The sequence below is a fragment of the Astatotilapia calliptera genome, chromosome 2, assembly GCF_900246225.1.
Source record: "Astatotilapia calliptera chromosome 2, fAstCal1.2, whole genome shotgun sequence".
Lineage (NCBI taxonomy): Eukaryota > Metazoa > Chordata > Actinopteri > Cichliformes > Cichlidae > Astatotilapia > Astatotilapia calliptera.
This window is the reverse complement of record NC_039303.1, coordinates 32,504,214-32,523,644: the sequence shown is the minus strand read 5'-3', so window position 1 is coordinate 32,523,644 and position 19,431 is coordinate 32,504,214. Positions and strand designations below refer to the sequence as shown.

The window sequence follows — 19,431 nt, the reverse complement described above, 5'->3', positions numbered from 1 at the left end:
TTGGTTTCCAAAAATACATTAACTGCTAAATCATTTACAGACTGTTTTGTATAATTTTCACATTGTTTGTGTTCTATAATGGAAACACAACTTTGCTTTCTTGTTGTGTACATGACCTCTTCTTTCAGCTACTTTTCAAAAAATAAACCTTTTGTTCCAGAATTTGACTTAACTTGAGGGTTCCTCGTTGTTGTGATCGTCAGAAAGTTGTATTATTAACAGTTTACAGGCTCTTTTTGTGTTTGAGCTTCGCTAATTTTGATTAAATGTTAAAACAAAAAAAATAACTTGCAAAGAAAGGTTAAGACACTCTAAATAAGGTAAAACAAAAAGACGATTATCAAATCATCAATCCTGGACTTTACAATAGTCTTAAAGTTGTCTTTGAATAACTTTGATTCTACAATTTACAGATAATCTGTATTTCACAAAAAAGAAAAGGTGGATGAAGTGGAGGTAGTCAGTGGAAGCTAGCCATAATATATATGTGTGTGTGTGTGTGTGTGTGTGTGTGTGTGTGTGTGTGTGTGTGTGTGTGTGTGTGTGTGAATGGGAGGGAGACAGGTGGAGTGATCAAGGTGGATGAGTTTAAACACCTGGGCTAAACCATCCAAAGCAATGGGCAGTGCACAAGAGAAGAAAAGACAGATTTGTGGCAGAAGGATGACAGAAAGAGTGAAAGGGAAAGTTTACAAGATGGTAGTGAGATCGCAAAAAAGACAGAGGAGGTGGAGCTGGAGGTGGTAGATGATAAGATTTCCATGAGGGGTGATCAGGATGGACAAAATTAGAAGTGAGTAGATCAGAGGAACAGCTCTATGGAGATTAAAAGGGTGAGATAGTTTGTCGCAGAGGGAATGTATTGAGCAAAGGAAGTTAAAGATAGAGACCATAGTGAAGGTTCATGGATGTAGGGAAGGATTACATGCTGAGGATGGAGGCTGATAATCTGTGGCGATCCCGAAAGGGAGCAGCCGATAGAAGAAAAACCGGACCACTGACATGAGGTCCAGAGGGGAAAACACGCCTAAATCATGGACGAGCATTGATCTTTAAGGCGATTACGTCCATTTGTGTTCCGTGTGTGTGTGTGTATACATCTGCCGATCGTTATGATTTATAGCACGGCTGTAGTACAGTTGCACGCATCGGATTGGCTGGAAATGAATCCGGTGGGACAAAGACTCCCATTTGTGCACTTCACTGACTGGAGCCTGGCGATGACGTGTCCGTGCCTGAGAGGATACATTCATACGTTCATCCTCTCTTTACAGCCAGAAAAATAACATAAAGATTAAAAAACATACTCTTTACAGTGTTAACCGCCACATATTGACCTGCTATTTGAAAAACACGCGTAAATATTAGCGCAGTTGCTGAGTATCCTATTTCTTAACGATCTTTGTTGCGGAGTGATTGGGGGCGGAGTCAAGAGGCCGCATAATCAAGATGGCCACCTTCACTGCAAGGTAGGACAAAGCAGTTCCGTTGTTTCATCGCCAATTTATTCTTTTTTTCGAAATATTATCAGTGCGCGGGAGGACAGAGTTTATCATCGTAGTTGCACATCGTATAAGCGTGAAAGCAAACTCACTGTTTCGGGGTTTAACTGCCGCAAAGTCGGAAAATTAATGCGGGAAAAATTCGATATCCCCCTCAATTGAATTGAATTGGATTAGCGACTTGACAGGCTGGCTCTTAGTAAGGTTAGCACCTTATCTTGATCCGGATTGCTTAAAGATAACACTGCTGTCAGACAACGGGTGCATTAGTGCGTGTGTAAAAACGTAGACGTTTATTTAATGTTAAATTAAAAATTCTTAGCGGTTTCCTGTTGTATTTTTTCCGTCTTGAGCACTCTCTAGCTAGCCCGCTTAGCTGATTGCGTTAGCTTTTACTGCCTCTTTTCCTTGTCGGCAGTCTGAACACATCCCCTCATCGGGATTTTTACAGTAGGGCTGGGAATGAGTCTTTAATTGCAGGACCAGCGTCTGAGGTGAGGACAATGGGGTGCTTCTTGTTAATATGCGCACCGTGTGCTGGGTGAGGAAATGGGTAATTGTATAGCTGCCTGTCACATCGTTTTAGCACCATAGAGACCCAAGTCCGTCTGTGTGTGCTGTCTGTTACCCAACTCCTGTACTGTAGTTTGGTTAGCTCTGCCAGGCGTTGCATCCAAATGTGATTGCACGCTGAAGCTAATGTTCTTGTCTTTGCTTCCCATTACAGGATGGCGCCTCTCTTGGTAGTCGGGCTGGCTTTGTGCCTCAGCGGGACTTGGGCTGTGGACAAAGGCAATTTCAAGACCTGTGAGCAGAGTGCTTTCTGCAAGTGAGTTCCCAAAAGACAAACTGCTCATGAATAAAGCGGCACATAATTGCAGAGGTTTATAACTGGTGTCGGCTCTTGGTTTGAAATGTTAAACAGGCGTCAGCGAGCTTTGAAGCCTGGAGAGTCTCCTTATCGAGCCCTGCTGGAGACCATGGAGCTGACCAACACCAGACTCACCCTGCAGCTCATCAATGACAACAACAAGGTAGATTACAGAAAGGGGACAACAAACATTTGCACAATCTGTAAAATATGATTTCTCTATATTTCTTTTTTACTTGTTTTTATTGCTTTTATCTTTATTTATCGCATTAATAACTGAATTATTAGGCTAACAAATCACTTTTCCCTTGTTTTTATGTTTTTGAACTATCAGCTGAAATAAAAAATGTAAATCCCATTTTCCAGGGTAACCTCTTTGTTATGTGAAATCATAGTGACCCATTGCTAAACCCAGTGTTTTCCTATGCTGTGTTTGTAGAAAATGAGGCACCTGCCTTTGCTTCTCACTGTTCTCATTCTCACTTTGTGCTTGTGTCGCAGGTGCGTCTGTTGCTCGAGCTCTACCGCCTCCAGGGAAACATAACGAGGGTGAAGATTAACGAGCTTAAGCCTCTGAAACCTCGCTATGAAGTCCCAGACGTGCTCATCAGGGAGCCTACCACAGAGCCGTGAGTGTCCTGTGAGGGTTTCATGGGTGGGTGGAGGTTTTGATGTTGGGAGTCAAGCCGAAAACACAAGAACAGGAGGGATACTTATTTCAAAGGATCTTTAAATAGGCAGAGCAACAGAAAATATTTCATGATAACATCAGCTTTTTTAAAGGTTAGGTAAAGTGAGGGTGTGAATTCTGAAATTTCTACTTTGACAAAGATCCGTTAATAAAAGGGATGCCTCTTTTATTAAGGCAACACACAAAGCAACACACACTCAGATGTCACTTAGGAATTATAAGATGAAGAATCTCTCAGATTTTCCTTGTTAAATGAAAGAAAACCCATCATATGGTTCATGGCTTCTCTGCACCTCCTGACTGTGAAGGTGTCAGGTGAGTGAGAACTGAAACTTTGAATAGAAATTCTTCCAGTAAAACAAAAACTTGTAACTGTTTCAGATAATTTCTTCTCTGTCTTACAGCTTATATAAGTATGAAGTTATGATTAATGAGATGATAATAAAAACTATTCAATTTAAGTTCCTGACCTTGCATTTCTTCATCAAAACTAAATCCTCACTTCACATTTCGCTCTCTCTCTTTTTCCTTTCAGCCTATCTGTCTTGTCTCAGGACGAGAATGGTGTGGTGCTGTCCCTGGGGGTGGAGTCTCAGAGAGTCATTATTAGCGCCCGGCCCTTCCGACTGGACATCATGGAAGGAAGCGACGTGCTGATGTCTCTGAACTCACGCGGCCTGCTGGCCTTTGAGCACCTGAGGATGCGCAAGGACACGTGAGAAACCCACGCATGCACACACATTTACAAATGCCAGCCCTCTCTTTGAATCCACGTCGTCACTCCGTGGATGATTTCTGTTTTTGTTCCCATGATATGGTTTGTTTTTTTGAGTATTGTCTCTGACTCGTTGTTCTGTCCTCTTCTCCCCTATCATCCTAGTTTCTCCTATAAAGTAACTAGCACAGTGGCTAGCGTGTGGGATAATATCAAGAGGGTATTCTCTAGGTAAAGACCCTTAAGATTTGTGTGTATTCTGTCCCATGTGCTAATGCTGCCAGTAGTGACATAAAATTTAGGCCCACACATCATATCAACTGCTGTATTTACCCTCAAATAAATGTGATGGAGAGAGAGGGTGTGGGTGAGTGTGTGCATGGTGTTGTTTGATTTTTATTTAGATTAAGGGATCATTCCAGCCCTTCCTCTTAGCATAGCTGTGATAGACCGTCTTTACAATGACCATCAGAAGACCCAGAGAGATTATCTGGCAGTGTCTGCTTTAGGCCTTTTAGTTACTGTCTGCGTAAATCAATGTTTTGTCAGATCAACGTTTGATTAACTGTACTCCTTTAGTATTGCTCTAGCAGCTCGTCTGATAAATTCATCTAACACCGCAACTGCATGACTGACTGGATTTCTCAATCTGTTCTTTTGAATGAATGATTCAGATTTTCACTCTTGCTTAATTTATGGTCAGAGCTAAGTGCAGAAATAATGTTAAGGTCCAGATAAGAGCTATGATGTGGCATTACACACACACCAGGGTTTCCCACAAACTTATTTTAGATCTACCAGAGATTATGTTGCTGCCATACATAGTATAAAAGAGAGGGATAGTATGATGTTTTATAAATCACTGAGATGCTGTTAGGGCTGTTCGATATAACGATATATATTGGATGACGATATTAAAAACGTCTATCGTTTCATTTTACGCTATTGTTTGTTTCGTGGTGTCGCAAAATAAACTGTTTACGGCAATATTTTTTCATCGTTTTGATGGTCACTGTAGTGGCTATATTAATTTCTTAAAATTCTCTCTTTCTCTTATATTTTATATAACCACACTACGGACGGACAAGCGCCTGTTTTTATGCGTTGTCGTTAGCAACAACGACGGTAACAGCATCGCCTTTCCGCTTGTTTATGTTCCACATAAACCTTTCACAATAAAGCTCAAGATCCTGTTGAGACTTTTCAAAATAAACTGAATCACGTGAAGGAGCAGATTATTTACGGGTGAGAATGAAAAAAGAGACGTCAGGTGCTAAAAAATAAACCTTAGACTCAAATGTTAGAACAGGCTTTTCCCCGCAGCACGCAGTGTAATAAATACTCACAAAGAAAACGGCGGCCGTTACAACTTATGTCTAAAAATGTATAGTTTCATGCATCGGTTAAAACACTCGACTCCAGCTACATGAGGCGCAGCTGGAAACACTTCACGCAAGTCGAGCTGCCCGAGATTCACAGAATTTACAGAAAATGTTCCATTTTTGTGATTTTTTTTTTTTTTTAATATATCGTTATCGGGACGATAGAATTCTTATATCGGGATATGAGATTTTGGTCATATCGCACAGCCCTAGATGCTGTCACCATCTTGGTGTTTTGAAACCAGATTTGGTTAGAGAGAGGTGGATGATTGTGGATTGAGGGTAACCCTCCTTCCTGACACTTAGCGTGACCAAAATGTAAGAAATTGACTGTAGACTTCAACAGAACTTGAGGTGTTTCTGCAGCCACAGGTTGCAGCGCTTAATGGTGGTCTAGCAAGTTCCAGGTTCACCAGTTGCTACACTGAGCCCATCTAGGCTGCAGAGCATAATAATGACTAACATCACCAAATAGAGTCCAAGACAATGGAGTTACGTTTATCTGCATATAAAATATGTATACGTTAATGTAAGATCATGCATGAACTCACAAACACCCCCTAACTTCTCCTGCCACAAAGTCAGTGGGAGACAGTGCATGTAGTCTGTGTCCTGCCTCTTAGTTCTCAGGCATTACCTCAATTCCCAAACCCAACAGCAACATCGCTCTTTGTGGTTATATTTCAGTTTGTAGTTGTGCGTGTTCTTGGTGTAAGAACTGACATTGGAGCTATTTTAACCAGCAATACAGTGCTTGCTGTCTGCATTAACAGGGTTTTAAGACAAGCTGTTGTTTACACTTATCCCTGGCATGTATATCACTGCAATTCATTTCAAAACTTTGTCGCAAATGTGTGAAGGGTCTTTTGGTGGCTTACTCTTGGTTACTTTCAGTTTATGCCTGATCCACTGGGTACAAGTCCTTTGGGTGTTACGTGCTACAGCCTCTGGAGCTCCTGTACTATAATGTGTAGCTTGAAATAGCCACAAGGCAGGGAGTTGCGCAGTCCCTTTTGTCATTACAGTAATTAATGGTAGATATGGTCAGATGTCAGTGTGGTGACAGCGGGGCAATCACCAACTTGTGTTTGTATGTCCCTTTCCTTGAATCATAGTTTAATTATCCCATATATTACCACCATCACAATATCATCAAGATGGCCTGACTTTGCCAAAGTAACACGCCTTTCTTTTTCCCCATACCCCTCCTCGCGTTGTTCTTTATGCCATGAGCAGTCAGGCAGACCCAGAGGCTGAGAAGAAGGAGGAGGCTGATCCAGCAAACCAAGCAGAGGTACTGCACAATAAAATCCACTCTCTTTCAGTCTTCCCCTCTTGATTTAAAACCACCATTTCACTGCTGCATCTCAGCTAGATCTGAGTAACGTGACTATTTCCCCTGTTTGGCTAACAGACAACAAAGGAAGAGGAAGAGAAAGTAGAAGACGGGATGTGGGAAGAAACATTTAAATCGCACACAGACAGCAAACCTAATGGTAAATCCTACTTGTGATTTCAGTATCGGTATCATAATGTCTGCATGTCAGTGTGTGTGTTCAACCCGAACACACACACTGACATGCAGACATGCCAGGTGGTGAAAAGGTGTTCTCTTTGACTGATGTTGGATGTGTTTGCTCCTCAGGTCCATCTGCTGTTAGTTTAGATTTCTCACTGCCAGGAGTCGAGCATGTTTATGGCATTCCAGAACATGCAGACACTCTCAGACTCAAAACAACAGAGTGAGTGCCACCAGCATTTTACATGTAGAATAGATTTCATTATGAAAAATGCACAGATGTTTTATGCATGCCTGTGTTTGTGTGTTCCAGTAATGGAGATCCGTATCGACTCTATAACCTGGATGTGTTCCAGTATGAACTGTATAACCCTATGGCCTTGTACGGGTCTGTCCCAGTGATGGTAGCCCACAGTGCCCAGCGAACTACAGGCATCTTCTGGCTTAATGCTGCAGAGACCTGGGTGGATATTAGCTCCAATACAGCTGGAAAGGTATGGGGGGGGGGGTTGTCATTTCCTCCAAGAAGTCTTGATCTGGATTGTTACTTAAAGTGAATTTTGTTTTCGTTGTTGTTTTTTTGTTTTAGCCATCAGTAATTATATCAAAAATATAAAAGCGTCTTTTGTCGTGCTGCTCTCTTTCCAGACTGTTTTTGGGAAAATGCTAGATTATGTTCAGGGCTCCAGTGAGACACCACAGACAGATGTGCGTTGGATCTCTGAAAGCGGCATCATTGACGTCTTCATTATGCTGGGACCAACTCCTAAAGACGTCTTCTCTCAGTACGCCTCTCTTACAGGTAGGAAGTGTCAATACTGCTGAGACTCTTGTGTAAAGTTGTATACACAAATACCACTAGCATTCATTTAATAGTCTTAATGTTTTAATGGTTCTTATCGAGGGCCTGTTGGGATTTCCTTGTTCGTTAGCAATTGCTTCTGGCCGGGAGCACAGGAGTGGTACCCTCGAGCTAAAACGTCTCGTTTCAGTTAGGCAGTAATCTACTGGGCTGTATGAAGGCCCAATACACGATAAAAAAATCTTATGTTGAACTCTGACTATTCAAGGATACAATCTATTTTGCTATTTTTATTTATTTTTTTAGCTTAAAATGAGCAGTCCAATTTATTCAGATTTGTTTTGATATCTCTTATTCATAAGAAATATTCCAGTCTCCTTAGTTGTAATAATGTTTATTAGATTCATTTTTTTAGCCTAGGTAAGCAGCTGATTGTAATCTGCAGAGTATTAATTAATACTGAGACAGTTTTTCAGTGAACCCAATAATTATATTTGGTTCACAAATTCCCTCTATTTGAGATTGCTGGTAAATTTAAACAGAAGTGATTAAAATCAGTGGTGATTCATGAAAGCGTCTGCTCAAACGTATTGTATTTCAAGTCAAATTTTTATTAATCTTTTATATTATTGATCCACTGCCTAATGCCAGTAATAAAACTACCAAATTTGAATAACAGCTCTTGACTGGCCTCTTCCTTGTGGTTATCAGGCACTCAGTCTTTCCCTCCCCTGGCTTCCCTGGGATACCATCAGTGCCGCTGGAATTACAATGACCAGGAGGACGTGAAGTCGGTCGATGCCGGCTTTGACGAGCACGACATCCCCTATGACTTCATCTGGCTTGATATAGAGCACACCGATGGGAAGCGCTACTTCACCTGGGATCCGCACAAGTTTGCGACCCCGAAGGAGATGCTGCAGGGTCTCATGGACAAGAAGCGCAAGGTACAGATGGAAATATGACGATCACAGTGATATGATGCACAGTTTGATGGGTGTCTGGCCAGAACTTCACTTCACTTCTTTTTTTTTTTTTTTTTTTTTTTACTCTTCTAGATGGTTGCTATTGTGGACCCCCACATTAAAGTAGACAGCAACTACAAGATCCATAATGAAATCCGCACTCTGGGTTTCTATGTCAAGAATAAAGATGGTGGCGACTATGAAGGCTGGTGCTGGCCTGGTAAGAGAGTGAGAACTCCACATCAGTATTTCTTTATCAAACATGAAATATTTCTCTAATATTTGTTCTCTTTGTTTTTCCTTGGGTTGGATGACATCTGTTAGGAAGTGCCAGTTATCCAGACTTCACTCGTGCAGACATGAGAGCCTGGTGGGCCAGCATGTTTGCCTACGATCAGTATGAGGTGAGCCTTGAAGACATGAAGTTGCTAATCTGCAACTAAAAGTTTACCTATTGAAGATACAGCGTGACTCCTGTGTAACTGATATATGATGCTTTTGTTACATTTTTGTTTTAGTAAACAAAATTTATTTAATATATTCTCACATGAAACTGAACCACCTGAGCTTTCCACAGTTGGCTTGTAACTGAATATTCATTCAAGCTTGAACTTTTTAGGAGCAAAAATAAATAAATAGATTTTCCATAAATTTGTTTAATCTCATCTCAAAATGAAATCTAATCTGTTCACTCTCCAGGGCACCATGGAGAACCTGTATACATGGAACGACATGAATGAGCCATCAGTCTTCAATGGGCCGGAGGTCACTATGCACAAGGATGCAATGCATGGATCCTGGGAGCATCGTGATATACACAACCTGTATGGTTTATATGTGGTGAGTGTATTTCACTGTGACCTTTCTCATTAATAATTTTTTTTTAGAGAACCTATAGATTATTTGGAGTTTGTTACTTTGTTGGAGGACAGATAATCGTTGGCATCCTTTTATTACCTCTTACTGAAAATAAAACTCCTTTAAAAAGGAATAAGAGATCCTAAAGTTGTATTTGGTAACTTACTGTAAATGTTAGTCTGTTTTCCTCTTATTTAACCATCTCTTTATTATCGACAGCAAATGGCCACGGCGGAGGGTTTGATCCAGCGGTCAGGAGGAGTTGAACGACCATTTGTCCTGACCAGGGCCTTCTTCGCTGGGTCTCAGCGCATCGGTGAGCCATTTTCTTTCTTTACTTTCTTGCCTGCTCTAATGTAGACGTGGCATCACACGTCGAACAGCTGACGTTTACAGGATGCAGTCTTCTTTGTTTACATTTGGCGTTGGCTAGACCAAACACCACTTTAAGTTTGTTCAGACTGAGCCGTGAAAGGACCCTCGACTCTTGGACAGTAAAATTATCAATGCTCATAAAATCCAATTTACTTTTCATAACAAAAAGAATTGGGTGTTGCATTATCTTGTGTGTTAAGGTTTGTTTTTTGGCTCTTAGGTGCTGTGTGGACAGGAGATAATGCTGCTGAGTGGGACCACCTGAAAATATCCATCCCCATGTGTTTGAGTATGGGCCTGGTTGGAATCTCTTTCTGTGGAGGTGAGTGCAACCCTCCTAGGTTCTCTGGTCAGCTTACAATGGCCATCGTGTTCAGTTTCATTCTCAGCATCAAGAGCCAAATGCAACTCTTGATGCTGCTGCAAATTTTTTGTTTTGTTTTTTCCCCCCTTTGCCTCATTTAATGTTTTGCCCTCTGTCAGATAACTGTTCGAACCTGATTTAACTTAATTCTTAAGGCTGAAACGCTGCTCTGCTGCCACACTGGAGACTGAAATTACCACCATCATTACAGCTAGAGGTTTATAGTCCAGGCCCAGAGAAGTGATCAGAAGTCATCAAAGCTCTGAGCGTGGGACTTTCCAAACCTGGAGGCAGCATTTCTAGTTCTATCAGTCCTCAGATTTTCCTTTCCTTTTTATTTATAGTACTTACAAAGTCTTGATGTTTATGAAACCTCAAATGTGGAACAGAACAATGCTTAAAAAACCCCTTTATTTGCTACCTTTTAATATTTAGCTATACTGCAGCTTTCAAATAGGTGTGAGTGTGCAGCATCGAACTTGAGCACAGCAGTAAAACAGGACTGAATTTTGAAAGGGGAAAATGCATTCATTCAGATCAGTTTTACGTAATTGTTTTGACTAATATACAAATCCCTCGGGTGTTTGGTAAGGTTGTCATGGAAATGGGCATGAGGCATTACCATGGTGAGCCCATATTCCCATGTTAAATCAGCTGCAGTCACATAAATATTGATTTGGTACAAAATCCGCTTTAAGAGTTGAGCTCTAAACACGGATTATTTCAAGAAGTTTGTGTCGTGCCGTTTTGCGTTGTCAACCGAGGCTATAATGTCCCTCTCGGTCTCACAGCTGACATCGGTGGCTTCTTCAAGTCTCCCAGCACTGAACTGCTTGTGCGTTGGTACCAGGCGGGTGCTTACCAGCCATTCTATAGAGCCCATGCCCATCTGGACACGCCCCGCCGCGAGCCCTGGCTGTTTGGTCCAGAAAACACTGCACTGATCCGTGAAGCCGTGCGCCAGCGCTACACCTTCCTGCCCTACTGGTACCAGCTGTTCTACCGCGCACATGTGACGGGAGAGCCCGTCATGAGGTGATGATTTTGGTTAACCTGTATGTATTGACTGTCTATCCACAGATAATTGTACTCTGAAGAGGCCTCATTTGAGCAAACTGCTGTTTAAAATTTATCTAATATGTCAACTAATTTTAAGGCAGTTATTTGATTGCTTTTAGAGTTTATAAATAAGAGTGATGCATAATACCACACGAAAAGACAGTGTATTCAAGTAGTTACTGCAATGTGCTGTAAGACAGAGGTGAATATTACTTTCCCAATCAAGAGAAATGGAATTTCAAATCGGGAAAGAAAAAAATCCTTTATTTGGGTTATATATCAGGTTATAAAAATATGGTAAATGGTAAATGGCCTGTATTTATATAGCGCTTTACTAGTCCCTAAGGACCCCAAAGCGCTTTACATATCCAGTCATCCACCCATTCACACACACATTCGCACACTGGTGATGGCAAGCTACATTGTAACCACAGCCACCCTGGGGCGCACTGACAGTGCGCCCCAGGGTGTGCAGTGTGGCTGATTTGTGTAGTATATTGTGATGCAGATGCAAATATTGTGTTCATGTCTATTGCAGACCTCTGTGGGTGGAGTATCCTCAGGATCTGGCTACTTTTGCTCTGGAAGACGAGTACTTAATTGGTGAGACACATAACCAAATTTGAGGCCTTCAGTATTCATCAAGCATCCACAGTGATAACTGCAGTTTGTCATTGAAAGACCCCCCTGAGTGATCTGGGATTAAAAGCTACCCAAAGTAATCCTTTAACAGGTTCTTCTACAGAAACCTTGCTGAACTAAGGCTCCCTTATGTTCAAAAATGCAATGATCCTTAGTGGAAATTTATTTATGTCACCTTATTGCGCTTTCCTCTCATGCGACTCACCTGATGCATCAATTGATTGTGTTGTCGTGATTAGGGCTGTTTGATATAACGATATGTATTGGATGACGATATAAAAACGTCTATCGTTTGTTTCGTGGTGTCGCAAAATAAACTGTTTACGGCAATATTTTTTCATCGTTTTGATGGACACTGTAGTTGCTAAATTAATTTCTTAAAGTTCTCTCTTTCGCTTATATTTAATATAACCACACTACGGACGGACAAGCGCCTGTTTTTATGCGTTGTGGTTAGCAACAATGACGGTAAAACCATCGCGTGTCCGCTTGTTTATTGTAAAAGGTTTATGTGGAACATAAAGCTCAAGATCCAAAATAAACTGAATCACGTGAAAGAGCAGATTATTTACAGATGAGAAGTAAAAAAAGAGCCGCCAGGTGCTAAAAAATAAACCTTAGACTCAAACGTTAGAACAGGCTTTTCCCCGCAGCACGCCGTGTAATAAATACTCACAAAGAAAACGGCGGCCGTTACAACATATCTAAAAATGTATAGTTTCATGCATCGGTTAAAACACTCGACTCCAGCTACATGACGCGCAGCTGGAAACACTTCCCGCAAGTCGAGCTGCCCGAGATTCACAGAATTTACAGAAAATGTTACATTTTTGCGATTTATATCGTTATCTGGACGATATAATTCTTATATCGGGATATGAGATTTTGGTCATATCGCACAGCCCTAGTCGTGATGTGTGATTTGAGTGTGGTGCTCTGTAAGTGATTTACCAAATGGCACTTTAAACCCACACTTAGGACTACATGCAACACAAGACTGTTCAACACCACATCAAATGACAGGAAGTGTAACAAGGTGACAGAGCTATGGTTGCACTGACACAAACAAATGGTTTGTCAGGTGAGCAGCTAACGGGGACAGTCTGATGCTCAGACCGGTCTTGTCACAGCTGAAGTTACAGTTCAAAGTTGGGGAGGAAAAAAGTCACAAGTCGACACGCATGTGAACATGATTTTGGCTAAAATATAACCTCCTATGTAGCTTCCCTCAGTTTGTTTCTTTCCAGCTGACAAACTTACTGCTTTAGGTCACTGTTTTCCCTTCTCTATAAATCATGTTTTGGAAGTACAGGTTGTGTAGTGGGGGTACACTATTATTTATGTTATAGAGTTATCTACAACTTGCTTCTGCTGCCATCAGGTGGCCAAAAATACCTGTTATCTCGGTTTAAATTGACTTCTAATGTTCAGACACTTGAATTAGAAAATCTGTGCAGCTGTGCCTGTCTGTGCGGTGGTGCTTCACTTTGTCAATATGACAAATGAGGATAAAACCCTAAATCCAGTTGTTCCAGTCAGGCAGGCATGTTTTGAAATGGTTGGCACTTCCCCTGACGTCATTTTAATTCTGCCTCAGGACGAGACTTGCTGGTGCACCCAGTTGTTGAGGAGGGAGCCAGAGGAGTCACTGCCTACCTGCCTGGCAAAGATGAGGTAAGAGGAAGAAACGGAGGCTTTTATTTTGACACACGTATCTTTGATCTTTTCAGACGGGCGTATCTTAATGTGTGTGAACATGTGTTATCAGGTCTGGTTCGATGTCCACACCTTCCAGAAACACAACGGAGCCCAAAACCTTTACATTCCCGTCACCATGAGCTCTGTAAGTGTCAAACTCTCAGCTTAACTTTTTTTTTTTTTTTTTAAGCTCAATGTATTTTTTATCACATTTCTCATTAGTAGCCTTGGTGTTTTGTTGTTAGATCCCGGTTTTCCAGCGCGGCGGTTCCATAATTCCCAGGAAGCTTAGAGTCCGCAGGTCCTCCACCTGCATGGAGCATGACCCCTACACTCTCTATGTGGCTCTTAATCTCCAGGTAACTGAACTGCACATCCTCTGTTGCTACAGTGCTAAGTAATGTTGAGATGTTAATGACAGGTTTTAACCATTTATTTAATGCATTATTTATTTTGATAGAGAACTGCAGATGGTGAGCTCTACATAGACGATGGCCATACCTTCAACTATGAAAAGAAGGAGTTCATCTACAGAAAGCTTACCTTTGCCAACAAAGTCCTCTCTTCTGTGTGAGTGACGGATATGTTATCAAAATTCTCTGAATAAAATATTAAAAAAAACATGATGTCACTATAGTTACACTTTTAATAGTCTCAGAAATGTTACATTATAAAATATAAACACAGTGAAACTGAAGAAACGTTTCCACATGCTGTGACAATCTATTCATGGACAATTTCTTTAATCTTAAATCTGTTATTGCTATGTATTTAACTCTGTGCCTGCCTGATCCACAGTAACCTTGCTCCTGATGCCAAGTTTACTACCGATTCCTGGATTGAACGTATTATTGTACTGGGAGCCAGTAAACCCAGCAAAGTTACCCTTAAGACTGCTGGTAAGTGCTTGATATGAAATCATCTTCAGTTCGAATCTGCATGTTGAAGCTCCTTTCAAATGTTTTAAATGTAAGCATTTACTGGTAAACACTCATGGAATTAAAAACATTGTGATGTGTGCCATTAAAGTGGGATATAAGATAAAAAGGGATGTACTGGGTGAAATTTCATGCTCCAGATTTGTATCTTTATGCTAAAGTAGATTTGCATGAAACAGTTATAAATAGTCACTATTTAGCTTTTGATAGGCCTTGGATGCAGCTCCTCAATTTATCCAGTGCTTGAAGTAAGCCACCTTTCTCATGCCCCTCACAAATAGAAAGTTTGAACATGAGGTGGGTGGGGCTTCTCAATGACATGCAGATTCAGGACCAGGAAAAACTGTACAGACAACACTCTGAAGCCTGAGGATATTTGTTTATGCTACGACCGTGTTTAGTCTGAGCATCAACAACTGAAACGGGCAATGGATGACCAAAAATAAGGGAAAGGATCATGGATATTCACCATTTTCTACTCTTTGCTGATTTCCCCTTATTTAGTTTCATGCTGTTTAAGTTGTTTTCAAACTCTTATTCAGATGGGATGGCAGCTTTAGGATCTGAAAGATTTAAGATGTGAAAATTGGCAATCTGTTATGGATTTATGTGAAAAATATGCAGCTTCTAAACTTAAAATCCCCTGATGTTTGTTTTCTTACTTTTTTGTTTGTTTACAGATGGCCAAGAGAAGCAGCTGGAGTTCGATTTTGACGCCTCCATGTCTGTTCTGACAGTCCGTAAGCCCGGCATGAACGCAGGGGCCGACTGGACTGTGACATTTCAGTAATCGTGAAAGATGAAAGAGGAGGAAGCAGGAGGGGGGAAAATGACTGATTTGAACCGAAAGTGAGCAGAGGGAGAGAGAGGGAAATAGAAAAAAGGCACTAATACCCATAACTAACTAAAACAGAGTAAGATAGGCAACATGGTGGGGGGAAAAAAGGATACACAAGACACTGATTACACGCACACAGAGATTCATGTATACCTGTTAGTCGATCTGAGCCACTTTACTTCTCAGCCATTTCCCTTGTGTTCACACTCTAATAGGTAACAGAGAGAGTTCAGGGTTATTGCTAGATGAACAATTATGTTTTGTCACATTGCTCGATCTGTTTGATTCATGTCATTGTTAGGAATCTTTGGGGTAAGACAGAAACTTTTTTTGTTTTGTTTTTTCGTCCACTTCATTTTCCATCCAGTTTGCCTCAGAAAAAACCCCCCAAACCAATCCACTGTTTTCCATTTAAAATAAAAGTTCACATTCAAAGCCTCCATCGGCTGCTGATCCTCATTGAAAACTCTTTTCATTCCTCTTTTAAGAAAAGCACTTAAATTGACTTAGATTCAGGCTGTCTTTGTTTGTTCCCTGTATTGCAGAATTTGTGCACATGGTTAATCAACCGGCACCAATCTGGTTACTTACCTGCTGCTCAGTGAGGGGATTTGCAGCTGTTGTTTAGAACAAAGTTGGCAATGGGAATCACTTCAGGGGACTGAACCACTGACAATTTGTGGCTCATTCTGTTGATGTGCTTTCATTGTTTTCATTTTTTTGTTTTCCTGCATTGTTCAAGAGATTTTCCTTAAATGCACTTAAAGAAGAATGAGAACTGAAATGATTCTGTGGAGGTGGGTTATGCTCCACCTAGTCAAATGATCTGACCTTTTTGTTGTAGTTTTGTTCTAGGAAGGTTGTGTTTTTGTTTTTTTTTGCTTGATTGCTTTTATGATCACAACCATACGCTTAGTTGCATTTTTGTTGGTGATGAACTGGTGGAAATGGAAGTGAAGGATCGGACTTCAGCTCTCAAAGTTGTCAGATGTACTTTAAAAAGATGAGACCAAGTGAAAATAAAATTGATCAAATGTAAACCTATTGCCTTCTATGAGTCAGTAATTCATAAATGTTTCTTTATATGCGCCTGGTCCTGTTTCATATTCTGAGTGGAGTATCACTTCTAAAGCAGCCAACTGGATATGGTGGTATGCATTATATTAAACCTACACCGACTAGATTCTTTAATAGGTGCGCATATTCAACTGTTAATGCAAGTGTCTAATCTACTAATCACATGGCAGGAACTCCTTACATTTAGGGATGTAGACATGGTAAAGATGGGCTGTAGAGTAGAGCATCAGAATGGCACTAAAAGCTGATAGAGAAGAAACAGTAATCTAATAACTGCTTATTACAATCAACCATGTTAACGCTAATTATCAAGTATCTTACTTGCTATTTGACAGTGGAAAGAGGTCAGGGGGCTCTCATCTCTTTTTGGCTGCCTAAAACATTGAACCTTGAAGCAGAAGAACATGTATGGCTGTGTTCAGAAAAATGGTAGTTACTGGAATCAGGGCTGGACTGGGACAAAAAATCAGCCCGGGCATTTTGACTAGAGACCGGCCCACCAGGTATTATAGGAAAAACCATAAAGCCTTTGAATGAAAACAAATGTCGTTGTGACAGTGATGTACACTGTCTTGTTGGTACATGTGTATCAATCTAATACATCATCCTCCCTATGGTATTCTAAACAGTACTTAGCCGAAATCCAAAGACTGCTTGGTTGAGTTAACTTCCTGAACTATCTACAACATATGGTGGAAACCTGAAATTAAGACAGAGAAGACTAGAGGTGAGACATGACCATTACTGAATATAAAAAATAAATGATAGATTTAGTGATATTTTCATAAACTATTTATTTACCACATCAATAAACATGGCAGGGCAAAATATTTTTTCTAACATGGCAACCTTTTAAAAGTGAAAGGAGACAGAAAGACAGGTGAGAAAGAATAAAACTTAACTGACTTTTTGATGGCATTTTACACAAAGTACTAGTACAGTATCTAGAAAATGTGGGAAAATACTGGCATCATGTACAGTACTTTCTTCTGAAGAAATTATCTTGGGACCCTGAAAAAAACTTACTATGTACAATAATGGATTTCTATAAATTTGACATCAGATGAAAACTTTGGTTGTAAGATTCAGATAATTATTTGTTAAAAGCTAGAAATTTTAAATGAGAATAAGAAAGAAAAGTATTTCTTTGTGCCCCCCTTTCCCTGTTAATGCCCTATCGGCCCCCTGGCAAAACTTTGCTAGACCCGCCCCTGCACAGTTACCAGCTGTCAGCTACACAGAAAGGATCCTGGTGTAAGTTGTCTCTCAGAAACAGTTCATAGCTTTCCTTCAACCCATTCATGTCACCTAAAAGGTAAACCTGTTTCTCCATCACCTGTTCAGCTCTGATGATTCAGTAAGGACATCTCCTGGTTTCATCTTCATGTTTCCCTCTCACCAGATAACCAAACCGATATCATGACCAGCAGCTTAAACATCAGCTGATACTAGAAAGTAATATTAAATAAATTCTAACAACAGCTTATCAAGTTTAAAGGCGCTTCTGCTGTTTAACGAGACCTCCGCTAGTTTCCTCTTGCTGGCGCAAAGCGGGAGATAAACAAGCAAGAGAGACGGGACTTGCGGCAGAAACGCAGATCAACTGATCATTGATCAGTTTCATGATTGAAGTAGCAGCAGGAGAGGGAGGGGGGAGAGTGAGAGAAGAAGAGGCAGCTGTGCAGCAAAGACACAGAATAACTCCAGCTTTTTGTCTTTTTGTTTATTTTCAGCTCAATACAAAACACATAATATTAACTCTGAATACCAGAGGATTCCGTTTTTTATGGCACGGTTGGGAACTCTACTAACTAACCATATGAATAAAATAAAGTTCACCAGTAACATCATAGCACCCACCCAACTGTACAGAAACTCCATCATGCTAGCTACTACACAGTACGAGTATTGTAACTGACTGTAAAAAGTTAACACAATGAAAATAAACTACACCTAAACTTGGTTTGACCCACATAGACTGCAGGTCATAACTTCTTACCTGAAGCTCATTTCACCTGACAGTCGGACTGGCGGCCGCCTTGGGTCTCTCCACCTCCAGTCCTTTCCCCCATCCACCTGCTGGCCTCCACCGCTTACTAATTTTACTGAATCTGTGAAAGCTCCACCATAGCCACTACCAAACAATTGAGTTATTTTTACACGTCTGCCAGCATCTGTCCAATCCGCCACCTTTCACTGTTTACACGGTTATGGAAAAAAAGACAACAACAACAAAACATCGGCCCATATAAAAACGAAAAATTACCATCGGCCCACCAGGCAAATGCCCGGTATGCCCGATGGCCAGTCCAGCTATGACTGGAATGTAAAAAAATGGATCGTGAAGTCTCTAAACGCATAGACCAGTGGATTTCAATAATCTTTTGTTATTCAAACACAGGTACAGTGAAATTAGATTAGTTAAAGCCAACAAGAATATGAATTCAAACACAAGCAATAAATATGAAAACAAGGAATAAGAAAAAAATTAAAACAAAAATAGTCTAAATAAGAAAAGTCAGGTTTAAAGTTTAAAAAAAGAGCACTTACAAGCCAACCTCGTTGCCATACACTAAACCTGGATAAGACATATTCTGTATTTTATTTTTGTGAGCATATACTATCATTTGTCTATGTGACCTCCATTTCCAGTTGAAACTAAATTAACAACTTGGGCTACACCACTAATTACTATAGTGATTATATAAACGTTTTGGGTTGTCTGAAAATTTCAAGTTATGTATAAAAAATTTGAGTTTGAGGTTATCATTTCAAAATGTTTGGTTATATCAATATTTGAAGCTTTGAGTAATAATAAAATTTCGGCTTATTATATAAAAATGTGGGGTTATCAATATTTGGGGTGTCAAAATCTCAGGTTGTTATACTGAACGTTTGGGTAAGATTAAAAATTGTCGTTATCGGCTTATTTTATCCAAATTTCACGTTATTGTCTCAAATTTTGGGGTTATTATATCAAAATTTAGAGATTTAGGTTGTTATATCAAAAATTTAAAATTTTGTGATCATAGTGGATGGCATGACTTGTGGATGGCACTTTTTTTCAGTGGCGGTGAAAAGCTTCCATAAAATGTAAATGTTGCACTTTTAGCGTGGTAGGTTGTTTTAGGCGTC

General features: G+C 40.4%; 1 protein-coding gene across 3 annotated transcripts; it reads left to right on the top strand.

The window, feature by feature from the left end:
* The first annotated feature begins 1,200 nt into the window (after positions 1–1,200).
* ganabb (glucosidase II alpha subunit b) lies at positions 1,201–16,263 on the top strand. Of its 3 annotated transcripts, none has more exons than XM_026143370.1 (25): positions 1,201–1,469; positions 2,230–2,331; positions 2,428–2,536; positions 2,875–3,002; positions 3,600–3,779; positions 3,945–4,010; positions 6,398–6,455; positions 6,576–6,657; positions 6,807–6,903; positions 6,994–7,174; positions 7,329–7,482; positions 8,194–8,429; positions 8,541–8,667; positions 8,772–8,851; positions 9,147–9,287; positions 9,525–9,621; positions 9,901–10,002; positions 10,836–11,079; positions 11,642–11,706; positions 13,343–13,419; positions 13,514–13,588; positions 13,689–13,802; positions 13,904–14,013; positions 14,242–14,342; positions 15,062–16,263. In XM_026143370.1, exons 1-25 carry the CDS (start codon positions 1,450–1,452, stop codon positions 15,169–15,171), a joined length of 2,856 nt encoding a protein of 951 aa, XP_025999155.1. In that variant the 5' UTR covers positions 1,201–1,449; the 3' UTR covers positions 15,172–16,263. The 3 variants fall into 3 exon arrangements, with proteins under 3 accessions (XP_025999155.1, XP_025999173.1, XP_025999165.1); XM_026143380.1 differs by lacking the exon at positions 1,201–1,469 and adding an exon at positions 1,476–1,996; XM_026143388.1 differs by lacking the exon at positions 3,945–4,010 and having other exon boundaries at positions 1,205–1,469.
* The last annotated feature ends 3,168 nt before the right edge of the window (positions 16,264–19,431 follow it).